Here is a 22,696-nt window from a genome sequence, read left to right as displayed (position 1 = left end):
ACAAGGTGAGGTAATCAGTGAAGTCACCTGGTGGAGTTTTTGGTTGGAATGAAAACCTGCAGCCTCTCGGCCCTCCATGGCACATGATTGGTGACCCCTGATATACGGGATAAGGCATTTACATGGGAAACAGAGAAATCTGGTTATTCACATCCTCATATAAATACTAGTATCCTGGTTACTGATTACTGCAGGCGCCTGTGATGTTTACAACACACACCATTAAAGTGATACTCCTCTAAATGTTAACCTTACATTAATTTGACTGTGACTATTGAAAATGAGACCACTTTGGTTTACAGCAGGCTTAACACTATTAAACGATAATATTGCTTTTTAGATTTGGTTTATCCACCTTATTGCCAGCGATGAGAGAAGAAGAAAATATTAAACATGTCCTCCACTCTGACCGGTGTCGGGCTGTCAGAAACGGGGACAAGCTGTATACATGCAGCAATATCCTGGTTTCTTTTGGAGCACTCCAGCTAGCATTATAGGATCTATCAAAACCAGGATGAGGGCTTAAAATCATAACTGGAATACTCAAATCCGTGTAAACGCTGTCAACGTGCTGCTGTTTATTTACTACCCAAATCATTCCTATGATAATCCACCGTCACCAGCAGAACAGGCTTTCCTCGTGCTGCATGTTTGCTTTTTGTGTTGTGACTTGTGGTTTTGGACAGCTGGTTTTCACAGAAGCATCTGTTGTATTTATGGAAATGTGATGTATCCGAGGAAAACAAGACCTCCGACAGAGTCCCGGCAGAAAGAGCGATTCTGGACATTCACAGACCAAACCTTGTTGTAAGCTAGACACCTTGAGACCATGGCTGCTTATGTGTTTGTGTGCTCTGGTTATTTATTTATTTGCGTTAAATCACCACACTTGAAGAATTCCAGTTTTGCAGTAATGTAAGCTATTGTTAGTGTCATAGTTAACACGTACGCTGTGAAAGACACACCCCTGGAGAACAGGAGAACTGAATTCGAGGGAGTGACATGCTAAATGTGAAGCAAATGGACACTAAAGTGAACTTCCTCCCGGGAAGCTACACACCATCAAGCCTCAGCTAGATCCTCTCTGAGGCAGAGTGGAGGGCAGGCCAGTTGTTCTCCTTCATTGTTTCTTATTCAGAAAACCAGACCTCAGCTGGAGTTATTACATCGTGTCAGAATAACTTTACCTCTTGGTTTATCACTGTACTTCATTCTTATGCTGTGACTGGGCTGCATGTGAATAACAAGCTGCTCTAGCCTGTATTGCAGCAAAACAAATGTATGGGAATGGACACATACATAATTTGACTCCAGTTCCAAAAATGATGACTTTACAACATTCGGTTGTCAGAAACAGCAAAAACAAAAGGAAAACCGCGGCTTTGGTGGAGTTTTTTTTTCCCCCTCTCAGTTGCTGCCTCTGTCTTGGTGAGCGAGTACAGACGGCCACACCTCAGTGAAATGTAACCCGCACGTATTAAACTCAGCTCAGTGATAACACAGTGATCACAAAGGACACTTCATGATTTCATAGCCGGTCATAACTGTTGGACTTTATGGACTTCCAGGCTCAACTAGATAATCATTTTCAAACTTTTTATTTCATTTTGAGGACTTAAAACCGCTGACACCGTCCAGTTTTCTGCTCATACCTCTCATCTGTTTGATTTCCAACAGGCTGTGTGTGCAGGATTTGTTTTTTAACTTTCTTATTGTCATTTTTTAAAATGTTTCTTCTGTGAATAAATAATATTAATTCTAACAAAGTCTAAAAGTTTTGTTTCCCGTTAGTTAGCATTCTAACACTGAAATCAAGGTTATTATAGTTTTGTATTTTTTATTACTTTTTATTTTTATTTAGTTTTGACTTTATGTTTTCAATTTCAGTTTTGTTTTAATCCATTTTTAAAGTGGCTTTGCCAGTTTAGCCTTTATTTGTTTCAGTGTTAGTTTTAATCATATTTGTAAGATGGGTATTTGTCGGGCGGGATTCAAAAAGGTCAGAAAATTTGTGCAGTAAAAACTAAACACATTAAAAACATTGTACAAAATAGACAAAGATGAAAAAGACTCCAATTTTTGTTTATTTCAACTAGAGTAGTAAACTCACAATATGGCTTTAATTATCTTTTTTTTTTTAAGCCTCATTTTCATTTTTATTTTAGTTAAGGAAAATGTGTTATCACACCCAGTTTTTGTTAACAGTAACCTTGTCTATAGCAGTGTAGACGGTGGTACGTCTTTCACTTTAAGTCGTCTCATCTGTCTCACAGTGGCACGCGTCTGTCTCTCTGTGTGTGAGGACACACACCGTCCCCCTGTAGTGTGGGGACCGCTCCCTCGCCCCCCCAGCCCGTTAACGAGCACCAAGTGTCAGTCTAGAGTTTGAGCGTCCCCTGCAGGACGGTGACACTCTGTCCGGCTATGTTGACTCTCCCATCATCCCTCACTTCCAGTTCCAACTCCCCGCCTCGTCTGGAGCACTGATAGGCTACACACACACACACACAAACACACATGAAAAGACTATATTTGTGTCAAGTATTACAAAGACATGAATACAGTTTGGTAATAGACTGTTAACGGTGGAACAGCAACATCAGCCATCAGCTATTAGACTTTGGAAGTTCTGTTGGCTCATATGTTGCTGGTAAAATCCATAATATTAACAATGTGATACTGATAATGGTAATTACCCAGCATCTTCCTCTTGCCCAGTTTATCAGACCAGTAACAAGCTAGGACAGTGTGGGCCGAACCTGCGTGGACAGGCGATACATGATCAGTATCACATGAGACACATTGCACATTCACTGATGTTGCTGCAAAAGTGACTGACAGCCAAAACAATAAAGAATGTAACATGCAGTTATATCCTCATGTACAAGTCTTTGTGTATGAATGTAAATGATGTTGACTAAAAGGATCCCGCTGATTAATTTGCGAGATATTGCAATCACAATTATTCTTTTTTTTTTTTTTGAGGAGCAAAACAATTTTCTGCATATTAACAGCTATTTCCAACTGCAATACATTGATTCTGGCTACATACTTTTGTGCAGAGTGTGTATGCATGTGTGTTTGTGCACGCTGTGTCGTCCCACCTGTGACAGGATCCTCTGGGATGCCGTTCCATGGTGCAAAATATCTGGAGTAGAAGTCATACCCGGGCTGGCAGCCTGGGGAGCCTGTGGGCCGACAAAGAAGCACAGGCCGTGGCAATTTAATCAACTAGGATTTGTGTTTTTCAGTCTGCACTGTTCTGGAGAAAGTGACGAAAATACTGACTTCCATCAATCAACAGTTTAACAGTTTGACAGTTTAATAACCAGACAGAAAGAGTAACTAATGATCAATTTATCTATTTGTATAGTGCTTTTCTTAATACTCAATGTCACTTTACAGTAGAAAGAGATTTAAAAAATAGCATGAAATAATACAATAATTAACACAAGCAGAGCATTTAACATCAATGACACTTAAAAAATGGAGGCAGTCAGGAGCATGGAGGGAGAGAGTCACATGTTGTAGGCTATTCTAAAAAAGTGGCTTTTCAGCGATGCCTTGTTGTCTAGTTATGACAGTCACAGCAGATTGTAATCTGTGTGGCCCCGTGCTGTCATGAGACTAAATCTGTCAATCCTAATCTGTCTGAATTTGTACTTGTGGTCCCGCCCACCTTTCATGGTGAGGATGACTCCTTGCACTCTGCTGCTTTTCTCACTGGCCATAAGAGTGTTCGGGTCCACCTTCAGGCTTGTTAGAACGGACCTGGAGGAGCCACACACACACACACACACACACACGTACAGTGAAGAAAAAAGTGGGTGTGAGCACAAGAAGGTTTGTGATTTAAGGGTCACTTGTTTGAATCTCCTCTGCTGGGAAAGACGTAGGAGAGTGAGCGAGTAACCTGCTTCCCTCTGCAACATCCATCAGACTGACAATCAATTTTTACATGTGTGAATGTTGGCTAACTGAATGAATGCGGGGTAAAGAGGTCTACTCAGCAAAGTGCTAAAAAATAATGTACAAGTTGAGAAAAAAAAAAAAAAACAACACCAAAACGTCAAAATTTTATGTCTTTCCCTCAAGTGCTGAAGTAAATTCTTTTGAAAAAGTGAGTGAAAGCGACCAGTCAAGATGATTTATATTTGAATAGGCTGGTTCATCACACAGCACACACACACACACACACACCCACACATACACACATACCAGTTACACTGCCCCACATACAGTAAGCTTACACAACCAGTAAGGATGCTGCGCGATGTGCCAAATTAAATCGAGCAGATGCTCCTGACAGCCAAACTGAGTAAATTACATTTCCTCACTCAGGAACCACAGCTCATCTACAAACAAACCTAGATCCATGAGCCCTGTCATGCGGGCCAGCTGGAAACAAGCTGGTGATCAATTTGGACTGGCTGTAAGTCTCGTGATTTAAAAAATAAAATGGCATGGCATGGTAACCTGTCGCAGCTGTCAGCCAGTCGGACCATCAGTTTTTTGGTTTTGGAGCTCAGATAGACATCCTGGACTGGGTGGTCACCTACAGCTGCCTGCATGGAAACACACACACACACAAATGCAAACACTGTGGTGCACACAGACAGGTCCGCTGACTTGCAGAGGTCAGTGCTGCTCCACACACACACAGACACACACACACACACACACACACACACACACACACACACACACACACCACAGTTAAAGCCCTTGATTAGACACAGGAAGTGTTTGCTGTGTTACTGACCTTGATGATGTCTCTGAACTCTCTGGGATCCTGAGAAGAAACATTGAGAATGACCATAAAAACACACTGTTTAGTTGTTCCTTATGATATTTGTAAGTATCATATCATATCATTCACTATGCACTGGCAACATTCAGAGTTGGCCCCTCCTTTTCTTTTCCTAGGATGACGACCAAATGAAATGTAACCTCACCATCCTAGCAAAAAGAAAAAAAATTGTCTCACTGGCAGCTATCTGTACAGCAGAAAACAGACCATCAGAACATTGCTCTTCATCCTCATCCTCTCCCTCATGTACATATTTTGATACAAGTTTTTTTTTTTTTTTTTTTTTTAGGAAAATCCTAAATCATTCTGCCTTTAATATCTACCCCCTTACCTCACGGGTGGGTGGGTTGAGAGGAAAGTCCATGACAATGCTCTCCCCTTGCTGGATGACAGACAGATCTCCACTCAGAGTCTCAAACACCAGCATGGGATTCACATTCTCTGACAGAGGTAAAACACACACATGCACAATTTACGCATAAAGCTGCACACAGATGCAACGGGCAACCTAGATCTGCTGAAATGTCAGGATGAAATTCTCAGAACGTGTGTGAATGCTCCCGTATGTGAAGTTTTTTTTAGCAAGTGTGTGTGTGTGTGTGTGTGTGTGTGTGTGTGTGACTGTCTAATATGAGTTATTTTAATTATTTTGCAAACAGTTCTTGATATTTGTTTTGCCGTACATTATCTTGGACAACTTGGAGGTAGGTGTGAATTAATTGATGCTAAATTGAACACAATTAATCAGCATGGTGGCAAGATCTAGGAAACTAAGTCTTGCGTTGGTAATGACCAGAATTATCTATAAATTAGATGTTGGGTTACGTCTGTGTCCTTTTGTATCTTACTTTTCATCTGAAACAGCACTGCTGCAGAGGCCAGAGTGGCGTGCCCACACAGTTTCACCTCATTGGTCGGTGTGAACCATCGGAGGCGGAACCTCGATCCTGTAGACCAATCACGTTGTCAGACGGGCTTCTTACAGTAAAACACATCACTAATGACACTCTTACATCATGTTATATGTCTTAAATGTCTGCAAACCACATTGGTGCCACTGTTACAGTGTGTTTGAACATTTTTTTTCTATTTTTCTTTCACTCACATCTTAGGCAGGATACCTCCCAGTGAGGTCATTCACTGGAGGAAAATGGATTGCTGCGGTTTTACTTTGTTCCAAATTATGCAAAGCCTTGTTGTCTAATGGGAAGTTTTTACACTCCTACCCTTCCGTACAAGGAACAATAGAATGCCTGTTCTACAGTTTAATATTCCCAAAGGTATGTTTCTTTGGGGAAAAAAAAATAACAATGGCTGTTTACAGTGCTGCAAATGAACTGCCTGCTCAAAGAGACCGAGTTATTTCACTATGCATTAGAAACACACTGACTTGGATGACTTTTGTGTATAAGGTCAGTCTTCCTAATTTGAAATTATCTCTCTAATTCAAGTGATCTTTTATTTTTTATTTTATTTTTTATTACTAGATCTATAATGTGCACTTGGAATTGTAATTTATTATGTCATGTGTATTTGTATACTTTGTTGTGTGTGCTTCCTCGGTTGCGAAACTAATTGCCCCATTGGGGACAAATAAAGACACTGATTGATTTACTGAGAAAAAGACGATTTAATCCCATTTGTAAATCACTGCAATGTAAAAGACATATTCAGTGTAAAAAGATTATTGCATATAAATAGTAATAGACAGTTTACTGTACTCTGATTGTGGCACATATCTATATATCTATATCTATATCTATCTATCTATATCAATATACATAGACAGATAAATAGATAAATAAGATATGAATGTATTTGGCATGAGCGTCCTGTTAGTGTCTTTTGAGTCCTATTGTTTGGTTGCAAATAACCCTACTGTAGTTATGTCACCTAGGTTGAAACGTTAATGTAAGGGCAAGTCATTTGTAATAAGAGTGAATTAAATTATTCTATTGTGCGGAAATCTACAATTTGTACAATTTGTGAAACCCGGACACAGTGGCTCTGCTTAGCATTCCACAGTGCCGGGGGTCACAGTGCTACATCTCAACAAAGCAAGTCTCAGCTGTGTATGTAACATTGTTCACTGCTGCTGACAGGTGTGTTTTTTTTAACCCCTTCCACTGACCTCTTGACCTCAGTCTTTTACAAAACTCTGAAACAGCTCATCTCAGAAAGGGATGGACGACAATGACAATCTAAGGTTATGGTTAATATGACTGGGGGCGCCCCAGTGGCTCACCGTGTGGAGTGCATACCACAAAAAAAAAAAAAAAAGGCTAAGCCGCAGCAGCCTGGGCGCAGACCTCATTTGCTGCATGTCATCCCCTCTCTCTGCACTGTCTTTCCTGTCTCTCTCTCTCTCTCTCCACTGTGACTGTCTCATGAAGCAGAAATGCCCAAAATATAACATTTAAAAAAATATGTATGACAAGATACTCAGATAGTGTAGAAATTTCAGCAGAGACTACATGATCCAGCCCTCTCTAATCCTCCTTGTTGTACACCATAACCTGGGCTCTGTTTCTCCCTCTGACAGCACTAATTTGGCTTTTCCCATTATGTATACTATCCCGCCCACGCAGCTTCTTTCAGTCTAGACACAGACAGACCATAACAATCTAGTTCCCATTCAACCCACTCATTCAAACCCACTCATTCCAGTGGCAACACTTCGGATCTTATCTCAGCTCACAGCCTAGATGTCTCTCACGGAGTCGTCTCTCCCGACTCCACTGCCATCTCTGGCCATTTTCTCATTACTTCCCAGGTGACACTCCTCGTCCCGCCTGTCACCTCTGTGCCACGGTTGCATTCACTTCTTTCACTGAGCAGCAAGGGTCTTTTAACGACTTGACAGACATTGTAAATTCAACCCTCTGTAATACAGTCAACATGATAGCACCACTAATTATATATATTAAAAAAAAAACAAAAAAAAAACAGATGGGAGTATTCAAAACCTTGGTTTAATAATGATATCTGCATGAATACAGTAAGCAGATGTGTAGAGGATTTGAAAGAAACTGGCATGGCAGTAAATCTGAGGTCTTCCGCCTAACTTGGCATGATGTTCAGTATGACAAACTATCAATCTGCTTTGCATTTTTTCTCTGTAGTTTCTCTGGATTGTTTGTGGTGATAAAAGAATGTTTTCTATTTTAATCCCAAATCAAATGGCAGAAATGGCATTTCTGCTTTATTTAATTGTTAAAGACGAGACTGTTAATAATACATGTTGCCCTGCTTAATCCTTATAATCGCACCAAACTGATAGTTGTGAATAAAATGTGGCATAATGTCAATGCATAACACATAAACAGACATCATCACATGTGACCTGTGGTGAAATTGTCCGAGGGGTTGATGGTGGTGATGAAAGCCGTCTCTGACAGGTTCATCTCTGTTGCTATCCGCTGGTACAGCTCATCAGTCAGCTCCTGTCACACAGCGACATTTGCAAAATCACACAGTTCTTCATACTCCTCATGTAGAATCATTATGGCACACTGCCACACAAACACACATGTAATCGTCATCATCACCATCATCATCATCAGTGCCTGCTCAATGCAAACTACCATAGATAGATGAAAAGACTGACTGATTTATGGACTGAATGTATGCTGGATCTAACAAATACAATTGCTGCTGTAATTAATTAATCAGGAAGGTACAATTGACTTAAATGTGGTCTCCTTAGTGGTTTACCATCATATGTCATCATACAGGCTATACTGTATATATATTTTCATCATCTTTACATCAGACAGACATTTAGTCAAAAGCTGAGCTAACTATAAGACTGAACTGAACGTTTTTAATCAAGCAAATAATCTCAATGGCCTAGTTCATAATGTAGTAAGCAATAGGGAATACAGGAGATCAGATTTTTTAGCATGCAATTTTAATTTTCACTAAAACCACCTCTGAAAAAAAGAGCAAATTTCCATTTGGAATAGGCTATGCATTTTTGTTGATTCCCGAGAGGCTGACGGGGGATAATCGCCCAGTGTCAACAGGACAGGGCAGGACAGGACAGGCGCATGTAGCTCCAATACTACATTGGAAAAACAAAAAACAAAAAAAAAAACGTTCAATTTTCCAATACTTACATGCAAAAGTGGACAAACTGCCGCAGGGTTTCCTTTGAATGGTAAGTTGGTGAAGGCGTCCACCGTGTATACTGAAATCTCCATTAGGAATAACTGAGATACAAAAGCAGATTTTCGGTAAGAACTTGTGTAGCTTTTCCACAAGGTGATCGACCTGCTGCTGCCGGTGGACTTCTGACCCCGGGGCGGAGTTCCGCGGGTCTGCGGGGTGTGCTGAGTCTAACAGCCGGGCTTTGGCTTTGGCTTTGGCCCCGCAGCCAGCCCAGCCCGCTCCGGACCTGCTTATGTCCACAGTTTCGGCTTAAAATCGGCTTAAAATCACTGACAGGTGTATGACAACTTGCTTCAACAGATCCCTGTGTGTGTGTGTGTGTGTGTGTGTGTGTGTGTGTGTGTGTGTGTGTGTGTGTGTGTGCGTGCGTGCGTGCGTGCGCGTGCGTGCGTGCGTGTGTGTGTGTTAGAGTGCAGATTGGAGTTTGGGCCGCATTATTTTGCCCAAACCCGACCCGAGCCCGACACTTTGTTTGCATCGCAGGGTTACATTTACATTTAATAGCCTACATGTTGCCTTCAGTGTCGTCAGGTAAACTCCAGTACTGTATAGGAGGTTGCCCAGATCAGACAGTATAGGTCCGTCAATTTTATTCAATACACTAGAGTTTCACTAAAATGACAATGACGTCACATGATCATAATTTCTAAATTTTTGTCTGTATCCTGCCCGATGGGTCCCAACGGGTTCGGGCTCTACACTCTAGTGTGTGCGTGCGTGCGTGCGTGCGTGCGTGTGTGTGTGTGTGTGTGTGTGTGTGTGTGAGTGTGTGTGATTGCGCGCGCGCGCGTGTGTGTACAACTGAAAATTAGATAAAGACCTTCTACAGCTGACGGACACAACAAATGTTTATGTTGCATTGAGGGACCAACAGCAAGTTCAGACTGGTACCAAGTTCATTTGACACTGCTTGTACTAAAACAAAACACCGGTTGAAAATCAACCTGTATCACACATGGGCCTTTATTTCACTTGATACTGACAAAAACTGCAGTGATTAATATATATCCTTAGTTTAAGGATAATGTGAGTCCATGCAATTCTCGAGTGTAATGTTTCATTAATGGAAGTAAACTGGAAGATAACTCATGAACTTACTTGACATTTTTCCGCCAACATTCCTCTCTGGCTTTTGCAATAACTGCAGTATGGCTTTTTGCAGTAATAGTTTTTGTACTCCTCATCCTCCTGAGAGAAGTAGGCGGCACGCAGTTGGTCCATTTTGTGCAGAAAAATGGTCAAATGTCAAAGCAAAGTGAGAGTTCGCATAACTTCCGTCAGATCAACTAATTAAGAAGTTGTTATTTAAGAACTGGTTGTCTGTATATGTATTTGCCCCCTTATTATTCGTTTTTTTTTTTTTTATTTGTGCAATAATGTGACAACAGTAGGCTACATGTATAAAACAGTATGAAACACAAAGTTAGGAAACATCATGGAAGGGTAACAGAGTTGATTTTTTTTTTTTCTCTCTCTCTCCCATATCCATTGCTCAGGCTCCGCTCCGAGAACAACTCGCCTAATCTCGCGACATCGTACCTGAGCGGCAGTTGTGTCACCTGAGGCTGAGGGGACAGGAGACAGGGGACAAGAAGCGACTGTGAGACAATATCATCCCTTTTCTGACATTATCTCATTGATATTTGTCATCTTCACATATATCGGCGTCTTCTCATGCACGGGGATATCGTAACAGCGCTGGGAATTGAACTCTTTGGCCTTGTGCGTTTGACCGATGTCGGTGTCCTACAGTTAGCGTTAGCCGCTAGCCAGCGAACTGCAAACTGCAACTGCTAACGTTAGCAAGTTAGCTTTGCAACTAGCTAAAGTTGAGAGCACGGCTAGCACGAAGGTTTATAGGAGTAGCATTGGCTGACTCTTCGCTGTAAAATGTTATAACGAAATAACCAAAGGCCTTAAAAGAGACAGTGGATGTCTGTGCGGTTACGTTTGGTTATAAAGCTGTAACGTTAATTGTTATCCTAGCTAGGTTCGGTAGCTAACCTCAAGCTAGTTTTAGCGACACTTCTCAGTTGGGAAGAGCATGTAACTTAATTAACTTTAAAATTTGCTGTGACTGCTGCAGTGACTTGGTGTTAAGTCCTGGTTCGTGCGATTTTTGCCTTCCATGGTTGTGGCTCAATCAATGGCTGCTAACTAGTTGTCATCAGCATCTTTCGGTTGTTGTACTTGTTTAGCTGGTTTCCTACAGTCTCCAAGACAGTTTGGCTGTTTCAGAAGCCAACCCAACCCACCAGCAGAAAGGACTGCATGCACTTTATTTACTGCAAAGATTTAGTATTGTAAGAATTGCACTGAACAGAGTGTTTCTTCCATAGTTGAGTGTCAGTGCCCTGATGACAATATTCTCTGTGCAAATGCATGTGAAACACAAAAAAACAACAACATAAAGGGGGAATGTGCATGTCTGGCTGCCTTGTTGCCTGTTTAACAGAACAGAGAGGAAAACTTGAAAAAATAGCTAAATTATTACTCAAAGAGACACTGAGTTTGACAAATGCAGATACTCAGGACAGTACAAAATGTCATAGCCCTCAGTGGAAGTGCTTTTCATGCATCTGTCAATACATTTTGCCTGGAACCTCACTGGATAATAGGGCTAGGACAATATGTTTATCTCCTGATTCAATACTATTGTGATACTTGGGGACTGATTAGATATATGTATTTATATGTATTTATGTATTGATTCAGTAAAAAACAAACAACTTGATTTAAAAAAAAAAAAGAAGAAGAAGAATCACAATATTTAAGCGAATCAGTTTTTCCCCACCCTTACTGAATAAGCAGCATGGTTGTAGGTCAGGATATAGCAGGATACAGTGGTAATGGAGTGCAAGTGCAGTGCTATTCGATGGTGACCTGATGGGCTTTCAGCCACATGTCTGTGTTGTTACATGATCAAAGTATTAGCACAATAATTGACTCTGTTTCCGCTCTGTGGCAGTGAGGATGTCTTTGAACGACGAGGGTTATGTAGTGAGGATCAGAGGACTGCCCTGGTCTTGCACTCAGGAAGAGGTGGCCAGCTTCTTCTCTGGTTAGAACACACACACCCATACATGTAAACACATACATACATATATATATAAAGGGTTTCCTCCAGGATTTTTTTTAAATGACAACTTAAAACTGAATGTTTTTATAAATAAATACTATATTTAAATCTCAAGATGTCACTGTATCCCTATCTAATGGCACAGTGTGCAGCCTGGCTGAGAGCACTTTATCTTTCCTGTTTTTTTTTTTTTTTTTTGAAAAAGAGCTCTAAGGTTAATCGATCCATTTTGGGTCCCAGCCGGATTCCCTGTGCTTACTTTTTTTCTTCCTTCTCTCTCCTCCTTCACTCTCTTCTTCCCTGCTGCCCTCTCCTGCCTCACCATGCTCACCTGCAGAGCAGGAAGACACACCCTCCTGCTCTGCACCTCCGCTTTTCTCTCCTCCACTCACCTCCACTATTTCTGCCTGTGTACTTTAGGAACATTTAAATATTACACTTGCCAAGGTACACATCAGTATCATTTCTATTCCTCAGAATTTGAGGGCATAATGTTATGATAAATCAAGAACATTGAGCCTCCTTTATCTAACATTACCTGACTCTCTTCCTTGGGAACCTGAATGAGTCATTACAGAAAATTACCTGACATTAAGCTATGTCATACCATTTTTCAAAACTTATGTGAAACGTAACACGTGAAGGCCAAACTGTGCATCCTTAACGTTAAACTTTACTGCCGATAACAATGCAATGTTAATGATTAGCGATAACATTAGGGTCGTTTTCACAGGCTTAAACAAAAAATGGATTAAACTTAATCTGGTTTAGGTACCTGTCTCTCGCCCTTTTCTCTCCCTCTGCAAGCGCACAGCAGTAGAATTAAACAGGCGGTTGATAACTCCAGTGTTCATTTTTCAAAATAAAGTTAATTGTAGCGTATTTAAATTATCATTTCAAACATTTGAAAAAAAAAAATCATCATTCCGAAGGCGTCATGGCTTTTATTTTGCCGTGGTGGTGTGCCACAATCAATTACATGTAGCAGAAACCTTGTACCCAAACACACACGTGTGTGTGTGTGTGTGTGTATGTAATCACCTTGACAGCTAAGAGATGTGAAATGTGCGTGCGTTTGGTTCCCTTGTATGAGAGTCTATAGCACTTAAACAGAGCAGAGACTATTAATTTGTGTGTTGATGTAAACTTGTACCAAATTAAAGACAATTAACTTTCAACAGTTTTAGTAAACAAATGTTATGAGATGGCTATCCTCTGCAGGAAACAGGAATCAGTTTCTAAGAAAAGGCTTCAATTTCAAGAAATCTCAGGCAATCTCCTTTTCGTGCAGACTGTGACATCGTGGGGAAGGTAAATGGTGTGTGTTTCACCTTCTCAAAAGAAGGTCGTCCCAGTGGAGAGGCTTTTGTTGAGCTGAAGACAGCTGAGGATTTCAAGAACGCCATTGCCAAGGACCGTAAATACATGGGACACAGATACATAGAAGGTAGGCTCTGTAGATGATTGTTACAGATCAGCGGCCCAGTGAGTGTTGGTGCTCTAATGTTTTCTTGTGATTGCACATTATGTGCTATTACAGGAGGGCAAATTTTTCTGTTGTCTTAATCAGTTTTGTATGTGTGTCACATTTTGCTAGTTTGTTTGATGTTTTGCATATGTTCATTTTTTTCTCATCAAAATACCTTTTTGTGGTTTTCACATTTAGTTGTATAGTCTGTGTATGTTGAGTTTCAAATGAATCTCTGGTGAAACGGAGAATTTTTTTTTACATAATATTTCTGATTTTGATGTGTGTATGTGTGCGCACATGTGTGCGCACGGCCTATGCTTGTGTGTGTCTGATCAGTGTTCAAGTCAAACCGTAGTGAGATGGACTGGGTGTTGAAACGTAGCGGCCCTGCTGACTATGACGGCTGCAGTGGCTGCATGCTGAGACTCAGAGGCCTGCCGTTTGGCTGCAGCAAGGAAGAGATCGTTCAGTTCTTCTCAGGTACATGCACAGATGCACACAGACTGTGTTTAATTTTCATCGTTTACTTTAATCTGAGTGGATCTGAGCCTTGTTTTTCACACAGACTGTGTATCCAGGTTTGCCTTCTTTTCAGTTTACTTTTACATGAAGGAAATAGCAGCAGATGTACAGACATATACAAGTGTGTGTGACGCAGATGTATTGAATTGAATTTATGAATATTCAAGAAAGTAGCGTCTCATCACTTTACAATCTATTACTAAATAAAATTAGTTACTTATATCATTTTATTGTTCAATGACAGCATAAATACGAGCAGTGTAGAAAAAAACACTAACAAATATCAGGTCAAGATCAAATTTGTATCGGTGTACCTGTTGGTTACCAGAATGTACCACTTAATTCAGAGAGGAATGCAAAGTGAAAATCATTTTCGATGCCCTGAAAGAAAACATTTTGAGGGAATCCTTGCTTTTGGAGCTAAGTACCAACATTTTAAACTATACATTTTAGAGAATGCTAAAGATATGACTTAAAAGTTAGACAAAGTTGTACTCAATTGATGTAATGTTCCTCAAATAATATGCTCTGAAGTGCTGGCACTGTCATTTTCAATTAGCATTCATCACAGTTGCATGGCTTTTGGCTCAATGAAATTTAGAAAGGCAAATTTATTTGTGTAGCACATTTCAAATACAAGCCGATTCAAGTGCTTTCTTCGCATAAATTATAGAGTTGTGGGATTTTTTAAAATATTTTAGGTGCCAAATGTTTTATCACAGCTAGCCTGCTTTGGCTATAAAGAGCTTTGTCTAACAAAGACAGGCTTTCCTAGCAAGGTTTCCATTGTTAGAGTCACTTACATCTGTATATACACTAGTGATCAGTGAGAAAACCAGCCGTAGAAATGCAAAAAATGTAAATGAAAAATGAGAGACCACTTGAAAGCAGAATTATGGTTTAATTTGCTCACAACATTGCTGTATAGAGGCAGGGGACACAGAAAGTTGGCTATAAGTAAATACTGCCTGAAGCAGAGCTGTAGTGTGAAGTGTGTCACCTGTGTCGTCTGCACATAACCAACGCTTTATGTTCCCTGTTTCTCACTCAGCCAAATTTATGTACCACTTCAGCAAGTTAAATATTCTGCTTCTTCATTTAAGCCTCCCATCTCTCATGTTTGATTTGGATAACTTAATATTAACAGGCCATTTGTTAAACAGTGGAATGAGAATGAGAAGTATGGCTTTCCTTGTACTGTATCTTTAAAAATCACTAGTACAGCCACTCTCAAAAAGAGTTTTTTTTTTTTTCCTTATTTTCCCCCCTTGGTAGAACTGTGTGTTTTTGTCCCATCTGATATACAAATTGCCAGAGAAACACTGGCTTTATGATTTGTTAGTATTTAAAACTTTGGTTTTTTAGATATCTGAATCTGTGAAAATGTGTATTTTATCAATAGTAAAACAATCATGATTAATACTTAAATGAGCTTTACTTTGTAAGAGTAGAGGTGACTACACATGACTGAAAGACTACGGTGATCTTACTGTTATGTGGACCATAAGAGCCATTATACATTATCATAATTTTGAAAGGTACTGATTTGCCAACTATTATAATTAACATTTTCATATAATTGATTTTTCTCACATAGTACTGTGGTATCTAACTTTATTTGGCCTCATGTATCAATGAGCAGGCCTTCAGTTGGCAGGATTGCGTGCCTGCATTGCTTCAACATGTCTGTGTTATAGTTGTAAGGCCTAATGTATGTTTGTTCTAGGGCTGGGCGATATGGACAAAATCAAATGTCACTGTCCTTGGCTGAATATCTCAGTATCGATATTGTGATGATATTGCAGGGATGACTATCAGTGCTTTTGCAAGGTATTTGTAATGTGGATATGATAGCCAAGGAGGTAGAGGAAAATAACACAGCTAGCCAGTCTAATAAATTCTGAAAAATGCATCCTTTACCTGCAGTGCAGCCTTTAAAGCCAGGAAATGATATGCCATATCAGCCATATGGATTTTACCAACCACATGTATATTACCATATCCAAAATTCAAAGCAATATGTAGTCTCATATGGCAGTTTTGTTGATAATACTACTGCATCGCCCAGCCCTAGTTTATTCTTGGTTCTCTTTGTAAAGTCATATTGTACTGATTAACATGTTCTTTGCGATGATGTTTAGTGTGATCTCACCACGTTAATGTGATATTAACACCTATTAGTGTGTTTTGTTGTTATTACCCAGACAGTGTGCTATCTGAAGTGGGGATTGGGAATGGGATGGGTTGGGTTGGGCTGAGGGGAGACAGTCTCAGCGCACTGATCTGGGGTCAGTGCTGTGTTTCTGCTCTCTGATCAGGAGAGTTAACGCCACAGAATTAAAATGGATAGAGACGGCACAGTTACTCACAATTCATGAATGATAATTGTGCTGGTAATCTTTTTAATGATGTTCTTACAAGAAAAAAACATTGGTTTTGTGTATGAAACCTACCATCACAAACATTTTGGCTAAACATCAGATGTTGGGGAAATTCACCTCTTTCTGATTCTCAAGTGCCGTTCATACATGAAGGAGTTCTTATGTGAACCAAAGCCTGTGACAATGCAGGAAGTGTTTTTTTTTTGTTTGTTTGTTTGTTTTTTTGTATCTGTTTTAATTCTGTTGGCTCATGCTGATTCCAGACCAGTGTTTGTCTGTGAGGCCTCTTCCTCACTGGGCACCTTATAGCTGTAACCCCAGTTATGTGAGATGCCCCTCTCAATGCACTGATACTAGTTACTTCCACTGTAATTTATACCATGATAACATAAGAATTTATTCACTTTTATTATTTGATATATTAATACTATAAGCTCCAGTGATGCAGTGGGTGTTGTTCTATCTATTTATCTATCAATCGATCTATCTACCTACCTATCTATGTATTTATGTGTGCTTGGGTTAAAGGGTTGAGAATCGTGCCAAATGGGATTACTCTGCCAGTGGACTACCAGGGGAGGAGCACAGGGGAAGCCTTCGTGCAGTTTGCCTCAAAGGAGATAGCAGAAAAGGCTCTGGGGAAACACAAGGAAAGAATAGGGCACAGGTGGGACAGAGGGGAAAGGGACGGGATGGACTGGGTTGGGCTTCTATCATAGAAATTACTGGGTTGTCATATTAGAGTAATTATGGTAAAATTGGGTTGGGCTGTGTTATGGTTGAATGATTTAAGGATGGATTGGTTTGTTAGAATAACTATGGTAAAGAGGACTGTGATATTTATGGTACATTATCAATTGGGTGGGTAGAGTAATCTATACTTTTTAAATTTCTAATGGGAGGGATATAACTGTAGTAACCATGGTTACAGTATGTGTTGAATATTGGGGATGATGGTATGATTATTTTATGCCATAGACTGTTTTACTGTCTTGTGGGCATTTATGATCTTGGGGCTTTATTTAATGGGGTTATAAGTGCATATGGGTATACTGGATAGTTGTATCAGTAATGAGGGTATCTCACTTAGCTTTCATACATGTATCATGCAGCTCATTTATTTGGGAAGAGGGGAGTAACTGTTGAAATGCAGCAGAGAACAGTCAAGGCAGTCTCCATTTAAAAGCATCAGACTCCATTTTCCTCTGCCATCTAACTGTGGAAATATTTGCTGCCCTGTTATGATCACTGTTAAATCATTTATGATCATTAATGTAACAGATACTAAGTCCTAAAAGGATTTCTTTGACTAAAGTGTAATTAGCAGTGGTGAGATGGGTGTAGATGAAGTTAAAAGCCATCATTTGCAGTTGTTAAGTGTAGATCTACTGATAGAGAGTTTGGGCAGATTGCACTATGGACTTTTGTGCCATCATGGTGAGACGCTGTCACTGGTTACTTAACAGCAGCTATGGAGCAATTTGTTTTAGCTAACATTACATAATAATGCAGTGTCCAAATTCTTTATCAGTGCCCCCAGGCTGAGCCTTTCAAAGTCATTCAAATACTTAGTTCCAGGTTAGAGTGAATTAGTCCTGTTATAATAGACTATTTAAGACAGGTAGCCAGCTAATGTAGGGTAACATGAAGTGTTTGTCTTTTGTCTTCTTATGTTTTCTCTCTATAAATTACATGTATGTATATAACAAGAGCCAAGACCTTTCTGCATCCTAACCCTCCTTTCTGCCTCCCCTTCACCCCATGGGCCTCTCCCACTCCAGGTATATAGAAATTTTTAAGAGCAGTCGTAATGAGATCAGAGCATATTATGAGCTGCCCCGACGTGGGATGGGGGGCCAGAGACCGGGGCCCTATGATAGACCTATGATGGGGGGGCCCAGAGGAGGGTTCTTTGGGCCTGGGCCTGGCCGTGGAGGAGCCCTAATGGACACCATGAGGAGTGGCGGAGGCTACGGAGGAGGTGAGCGGGGATTTTCTTGGCTAGAGACTTGTCTGGCAGTTGCCAAAATGTAATTTGAAAATGCCACAGCTGCCGGAATGGAAAAATGATAGTAAAGCTGCTGTAAAAAGCAATTAAGTGCTGTTTACAGTGAGAGGCAATATGACAAGCAGTCTTCAGCAAAAACTGGAACAAAATGATATGCTGCCTTAACTGCTCTGGGCCAGAATTAAACAGATTGATCTGCCAAATAATATTACTCAAAGATGAGACAATAGTTCAGAGCTTCCTAGAAGGCAAGGCAGATCTGTTTGGCACCTCAGTGTTTCAGGCATTAAATCAAAAGTAGGTCAGCATCACTTTGTTTTGTAGTGTCTTAGTTTAGTTTGACTGTGTAATTAAATTGAATTGATAGCCGCTTAAAAAAAAATTTCATAACACCCTAATTATAATCAAGCCACTTAAGTACTGAAAGCTATGTCAGGACAAAAGGAGACGGAAGCACTGTAGCACTCATACGACAGCTGATCTCGAGTGGGGCCAGTAAAAATCCATTTACAAACAAAGTCCTGGAAGTCTTGCTTAATATCATTTGATTTGCTATCTATGCTATTTGGGGCCTATTTGTCTTCCTACATAAGGGCCCCGGTTTATGGTACAGAGCTAATTGGCTCTGTTAACTGGCCCACAAGTGGCATTAAGGCCCTTTCATGAGGCAGGAAAAACTGGTAGGGAGTTCATTAGATTATCCAGTGGGCCCATTGTTTGACTCAGTAAGTCTGCCTGTGTGTTTTCATTCCTCTCTGTGTCAGGTTACGGTGGTTTCGACAACTACAACGGCTTCAACAACTACTGTTTTGGCAACGGCATGTTTGATGACCGGGTCAGAGGAGAGAGGGGAGGAAGAGGTAAAGACCTTATTTATTTACCTGCTACAGGCTGCCATGTACTGCTGAAACTGTTCTAGGGGTTTATTCATTTCAAAATGTGTCACACTGGGGAAAAAATGTAGACTACATGATCAATAAATTAGTATAGTAGATTACACCCCCCTTTCTCATAAGTGATCTCAAGACTCCTGGTTGAAAATCACTGTTGTAAATTATACTGACTGGTTCTGAGCCCAATTCAAAATAAATTAAGTTATCCATAGTGGAGAATGTTTACTTTTTTAATGTTTCCAGAGTTAATTTTCTGCACTTAACAGAAATTGGTTCTGTTCTGGATAGATGGTTCTTGTGCCGCTGAGAAGTTGTGATCAGTTTCAGTATCACGATGATTGTGGTGCACATTAGATACTTTTCCACAGCCCAGATAATAGTGTTTGTTACCAGTAGATGCATTTTGTGTGTGTGTGCGTGCGTGCGTGCGTGTGCGTGCGTGCATGCGTGGATGCACAGGTATGGGAGGCCATGGCTATAGTGGGTCAAGTGATGCTGGTTCAGGCTTCCACAGCGGTCATTTTGTCCACATGAGGGGTCTGCCATTCCGCGCTACAGAGGGAGACATAGCTAAAGTAAGAATTACACACACACACACACACACACACTTTGATATAATTTTTCTTCAAAGATTTCTAACCATGAGAAACTTAAAAGCTAGATTCAATACATGACCAATAATGGTTGCCTGTTTTGATATTTTTGCATGTCATGTTTTCATGCTGTATATTGTTGTCTGTCAGTGAAACAAATGTAAAAAGCCATTATGTTCATTTGTATTTACATTTAGATAAACACCGTCGATGTTAACAGCTGTGAGAATCAATGAAACATTTCCATGTGATGTGTGGACATGAAGTTATTCAAGCCAGTCTGTGTGTCTGCTTATTCCTGTTTGTCTGTGCGCGTGTGTGTGTGTGTTTCAGTTCTTCGCTCCTCTGAGTCCGCTGAGGGTTCACATCGATGTGGCTCCGAACGGCAAGTCGACCGGTGAGGCGGACGTGGAGTTCCGCTCTCATGAAGACGCTGTGGCGGCCATGTCCAAGGACAAGAACCACATGCGTACGACTTCTGCTCCTCACTTTGACTGTTATGACGCAACTTATTAATGCTACCACGCTGTAACAGTGCAAGTATTACCTGACCTTGTAATGTGGGGACACCGTGCTGTAGACGTTGCAAGACAAAACTACTTGAAGGGGTGAACCAGCTGTAGATGGAGACAGAATAATGTCATGTCCACGATCCATGATGAGCCACTCAAGCTTGATTTCTTGTTCAAGGCTTGTTTGTTTGAGGCTTTGTTAATGCTTTTTTAAAGTTTATGCGTACACAGCCGTGGTACTAAGCCTACTTAAACCGACTAATGTGATTCAGAAGCCCTGTGCTCAGGAAAGACCCTCCTGTAAGTCAGAACATTGATCAAAAAACAAGTATTTTTCATTCATGAAGCGTGAGGTTTGGATTAGAGTGGACCTCTGGTGCTTTGAAAATTTATTTAGGTGGGTTCATAATCATTTCAACAGGAATTAGAGATCCAGCTTTTTGTAAACTGGTTGGTTGATTGATGCTCTCTCCACAGAGCACCGCTACATCGAGCTGTTTCTCAACTCGACAGCCAGCGGAGCAGCCGAGATGAGTGAGTTTTCAGCAGCTTTATTAATTTTCAACTTCTGGTCTTTGATGCATCCTCTCTGGTAACTGTGTGTGTGGAATCACCTGTTATTTTACCTGAAAATAAAGGTAGACTGCTGTAGTTTCACAAGAATTGTTAATATTCTGTTCAGTTTTGGAAAATTAAAGTTCTCAGTCCCAGTAAAATTATCATGGGATGGAGGCATCAAGCTGACATCTTACTTGACAATAGTCATTGCTTTAGTTGGAGTGTGTTGTTTTAACAATTTGTAATTTTTAATTTCTCCATGTATACTGTTTCTTACCATATCTTGTAGTTCTGTCAAACATCAGTGTGTTATGGACATTTAAGAAATAATGTGATCATGTTTATGCAGACCTGTCTGAGTAATCCTACTTTTTTAAATACCTTTCAGGTCGTGGTGGCGGTGGTTACTATGGTAACTCAGGAGGAGGTGGAGGCTCACGGGGCAGCGGGCTGCGAGGTGCATTCTGATGACATCATCCCATTCTTCCAACCCATCCTGACGTTTGTCCCACATCTTTTAAGGCCTCATTTACTCCTCAAGTGTCTCAAAGCAGGAGCGCTGATTCAAAGTCACCGACAACTTTGGTTTTTACAAGAAACAAAAAAAAAAGAGCTTCCCTTTTGTTGTGTCGCACCACTGATCCCTCCTGTTTAGGGCTGCCTCAGTATGTGGTGGTTGTAGCCGGCAGGGACCGAGCCTGGCTGAAGGTGCAACATGTAAAGTTCTGTTATGTATTATGCTTTAAAATTTGGATTGGGATTTTTTTTTTTTTTTGCCCCGTGTAGATAAAGTTAGAATGTGGCATTTAATTTTTAAATTATGTTATTGGACGCCACCATCGTTGATCGTGCTCCATCTTTCATTATAGTTATAAGCAACTGAAGATTCAGCAGGGGGCGCACTTTCACGGGTCACAGATGTAGCAGGATTTGTTTGCTTTGTTGGAGCAGAATCATTGTGACTGTCATGTCACTGCTGTGGCTGGGCATGGAGACACTGTAAGAACCTCCTTAAAAAACGAATGAATTGTTGATTGTGGCACATCACTGAGGAGAATGAGCAGTGTGTCAGGCGATACAGGCTCTTTGGGTAGTAACAGCTGGCAGCGTCTAAAGAAAAGAAGACTGCAGGGCACCCTTCTTAATTTTTTTTTCCTAAAGGCAGTAGCCAAAATGACAGTCTTTTTATTTAACTTGAGAGAAACTGGGTTGTATTTGAGTTTATACTGATTTATAGGTTCGTTTTCAGCCAATGCCCCCTCTGTGGCTGTAATTTCTGTCTTTGTAAGCCTTCAGTTTGATTTATGCATGAAAACAAAACCGAGTGAATGAGGGCAACAGATTTTGATTTGAACATACTGGTGACTTTTCATCAGCTTGCCTGCTTTGAAATGTTTGATAAATGTGAGTCAGTGTGTTTTCTATGAATGTTTTCACATGTTCATTACAAAACAAAAACAAAGCTGAATATTATATTCCACTCTCAAAGAGCGGAAATAAAAAATGAAAATCTCTATATTTGAGCTGTAAGATAGCTTAAGCAGCTGTTGTACATTTTGCCTAATAAATTTTATATTTAATTCTCTTTTTGTGTCCCTGACTCTGTATGTTTGTATTAGACTTAAATTGATTTTGGGAAAATGGTCAAACAAACAAACCATCCTGTAATTCCCCCCAGATCATGCAAAATTCATTTCCT

At 40.4% G+C, this 22,696-nt stretch overlaps 2 protein-coding genes across 4 annotated transcripts; one reads left to right on the top strand and one right to left on the bottom strand.

Annotated features, from left to right (window-relative positions):
* Positions 1-2,122: 2,122 nt before the first annotated feature.
* pbld (phenazine biosynthesis like protein domain containing) lies at positions 2,123-9,089 on the bottom strand. The gene is made up of 10 exons (XM_030077635.1): positions 8,929-9,089; positions 8,154-8,253; positions 5,659-5,757; positions 5,142-5,251; positions 4,763-4,792; positions 4,477-4,565; positions 3,680-3,771; positions 3,105-3,188; positions 2,697-2,759; positions 2,123-2,491 (listed from the first exon to the last, which is right to left on the bottom strand). The coding sequence occupies exons 1-10, from the start codon at positions 9,010-9,012 to the stop codon at positions 2,379-2,381; spliced, it is 864 nt and encodes a 287-aa protein (XP_029933495.1). The 5' UTR covers positions 9,013-9,089; the 3' UTR covers positions 2,123-2,378.
* Positions 9,090-10,503: 1,414 nt separating this feature from the next.
* On the top strand, positions 10,504-22,582 carry hnrnph3 (heterogeneous nuclear ribonucleoprotein H3 (2H9)). Of its 3 annotated transcripts, none has more exons than XM_030077602.1 (11): positions 10,504-10,580; positions 11,949-12,041; positions 13,351-13,506; positions 13,867-14,010; positions 16,962-17,100; positions 18,215-18,414; positions 19,206-19,301; positions 19,794-19,909; positions 20,261-20,396; positions 20,917-20,973; positions 21,386-21,465. In XM_030077602.1, the coding sequence occupies exons 2-11, from the start codon at positions 11,954-11,956 to the stop codon at positions 21,463-21,465; spliced, it is 1,212 nt and encodes a 403-aa protein (XP_029933462.1). In that variant the 5' UTR covers positions 10,504-10,580; positions 11,949-11,953. The 3 variants fall into 3 exon arrangements, with proteins under 3 accessions (XP_029933462.1, XP_029933481.1, XP_029933471.1); XM_030077621.1 differs by having other exon boundaries at positions 11,946-12,041; XM_030077611.1 differs by lacking the exon at positions 10,504-10,580 and having other exon boundaries at positions 11,954-12,041; positions 21,386-22,582.
* The last annotated feature ends 114 nt before the right edge of the window (positions 22,583-22,696 follow it).

The sequence above is a fragment of the Myripristis murdjan genome, chromosome 3 (genome assembly GCF_902150065.1).
Source record: "Myripristis murdjan chromosome 3, fMyrMur1.1, whole genome shotgun sequence".
NCBI lineage: Eukaryota > Metazoa > Chordata > Actinopteri > Holocentriformes > Holocentridae > Myripristis > Myripristis murdjan.
Note: the sequence above shows the minus strand (reverse complement) of the source record. Positions and strands in the feature narration are given on the sequence as shown.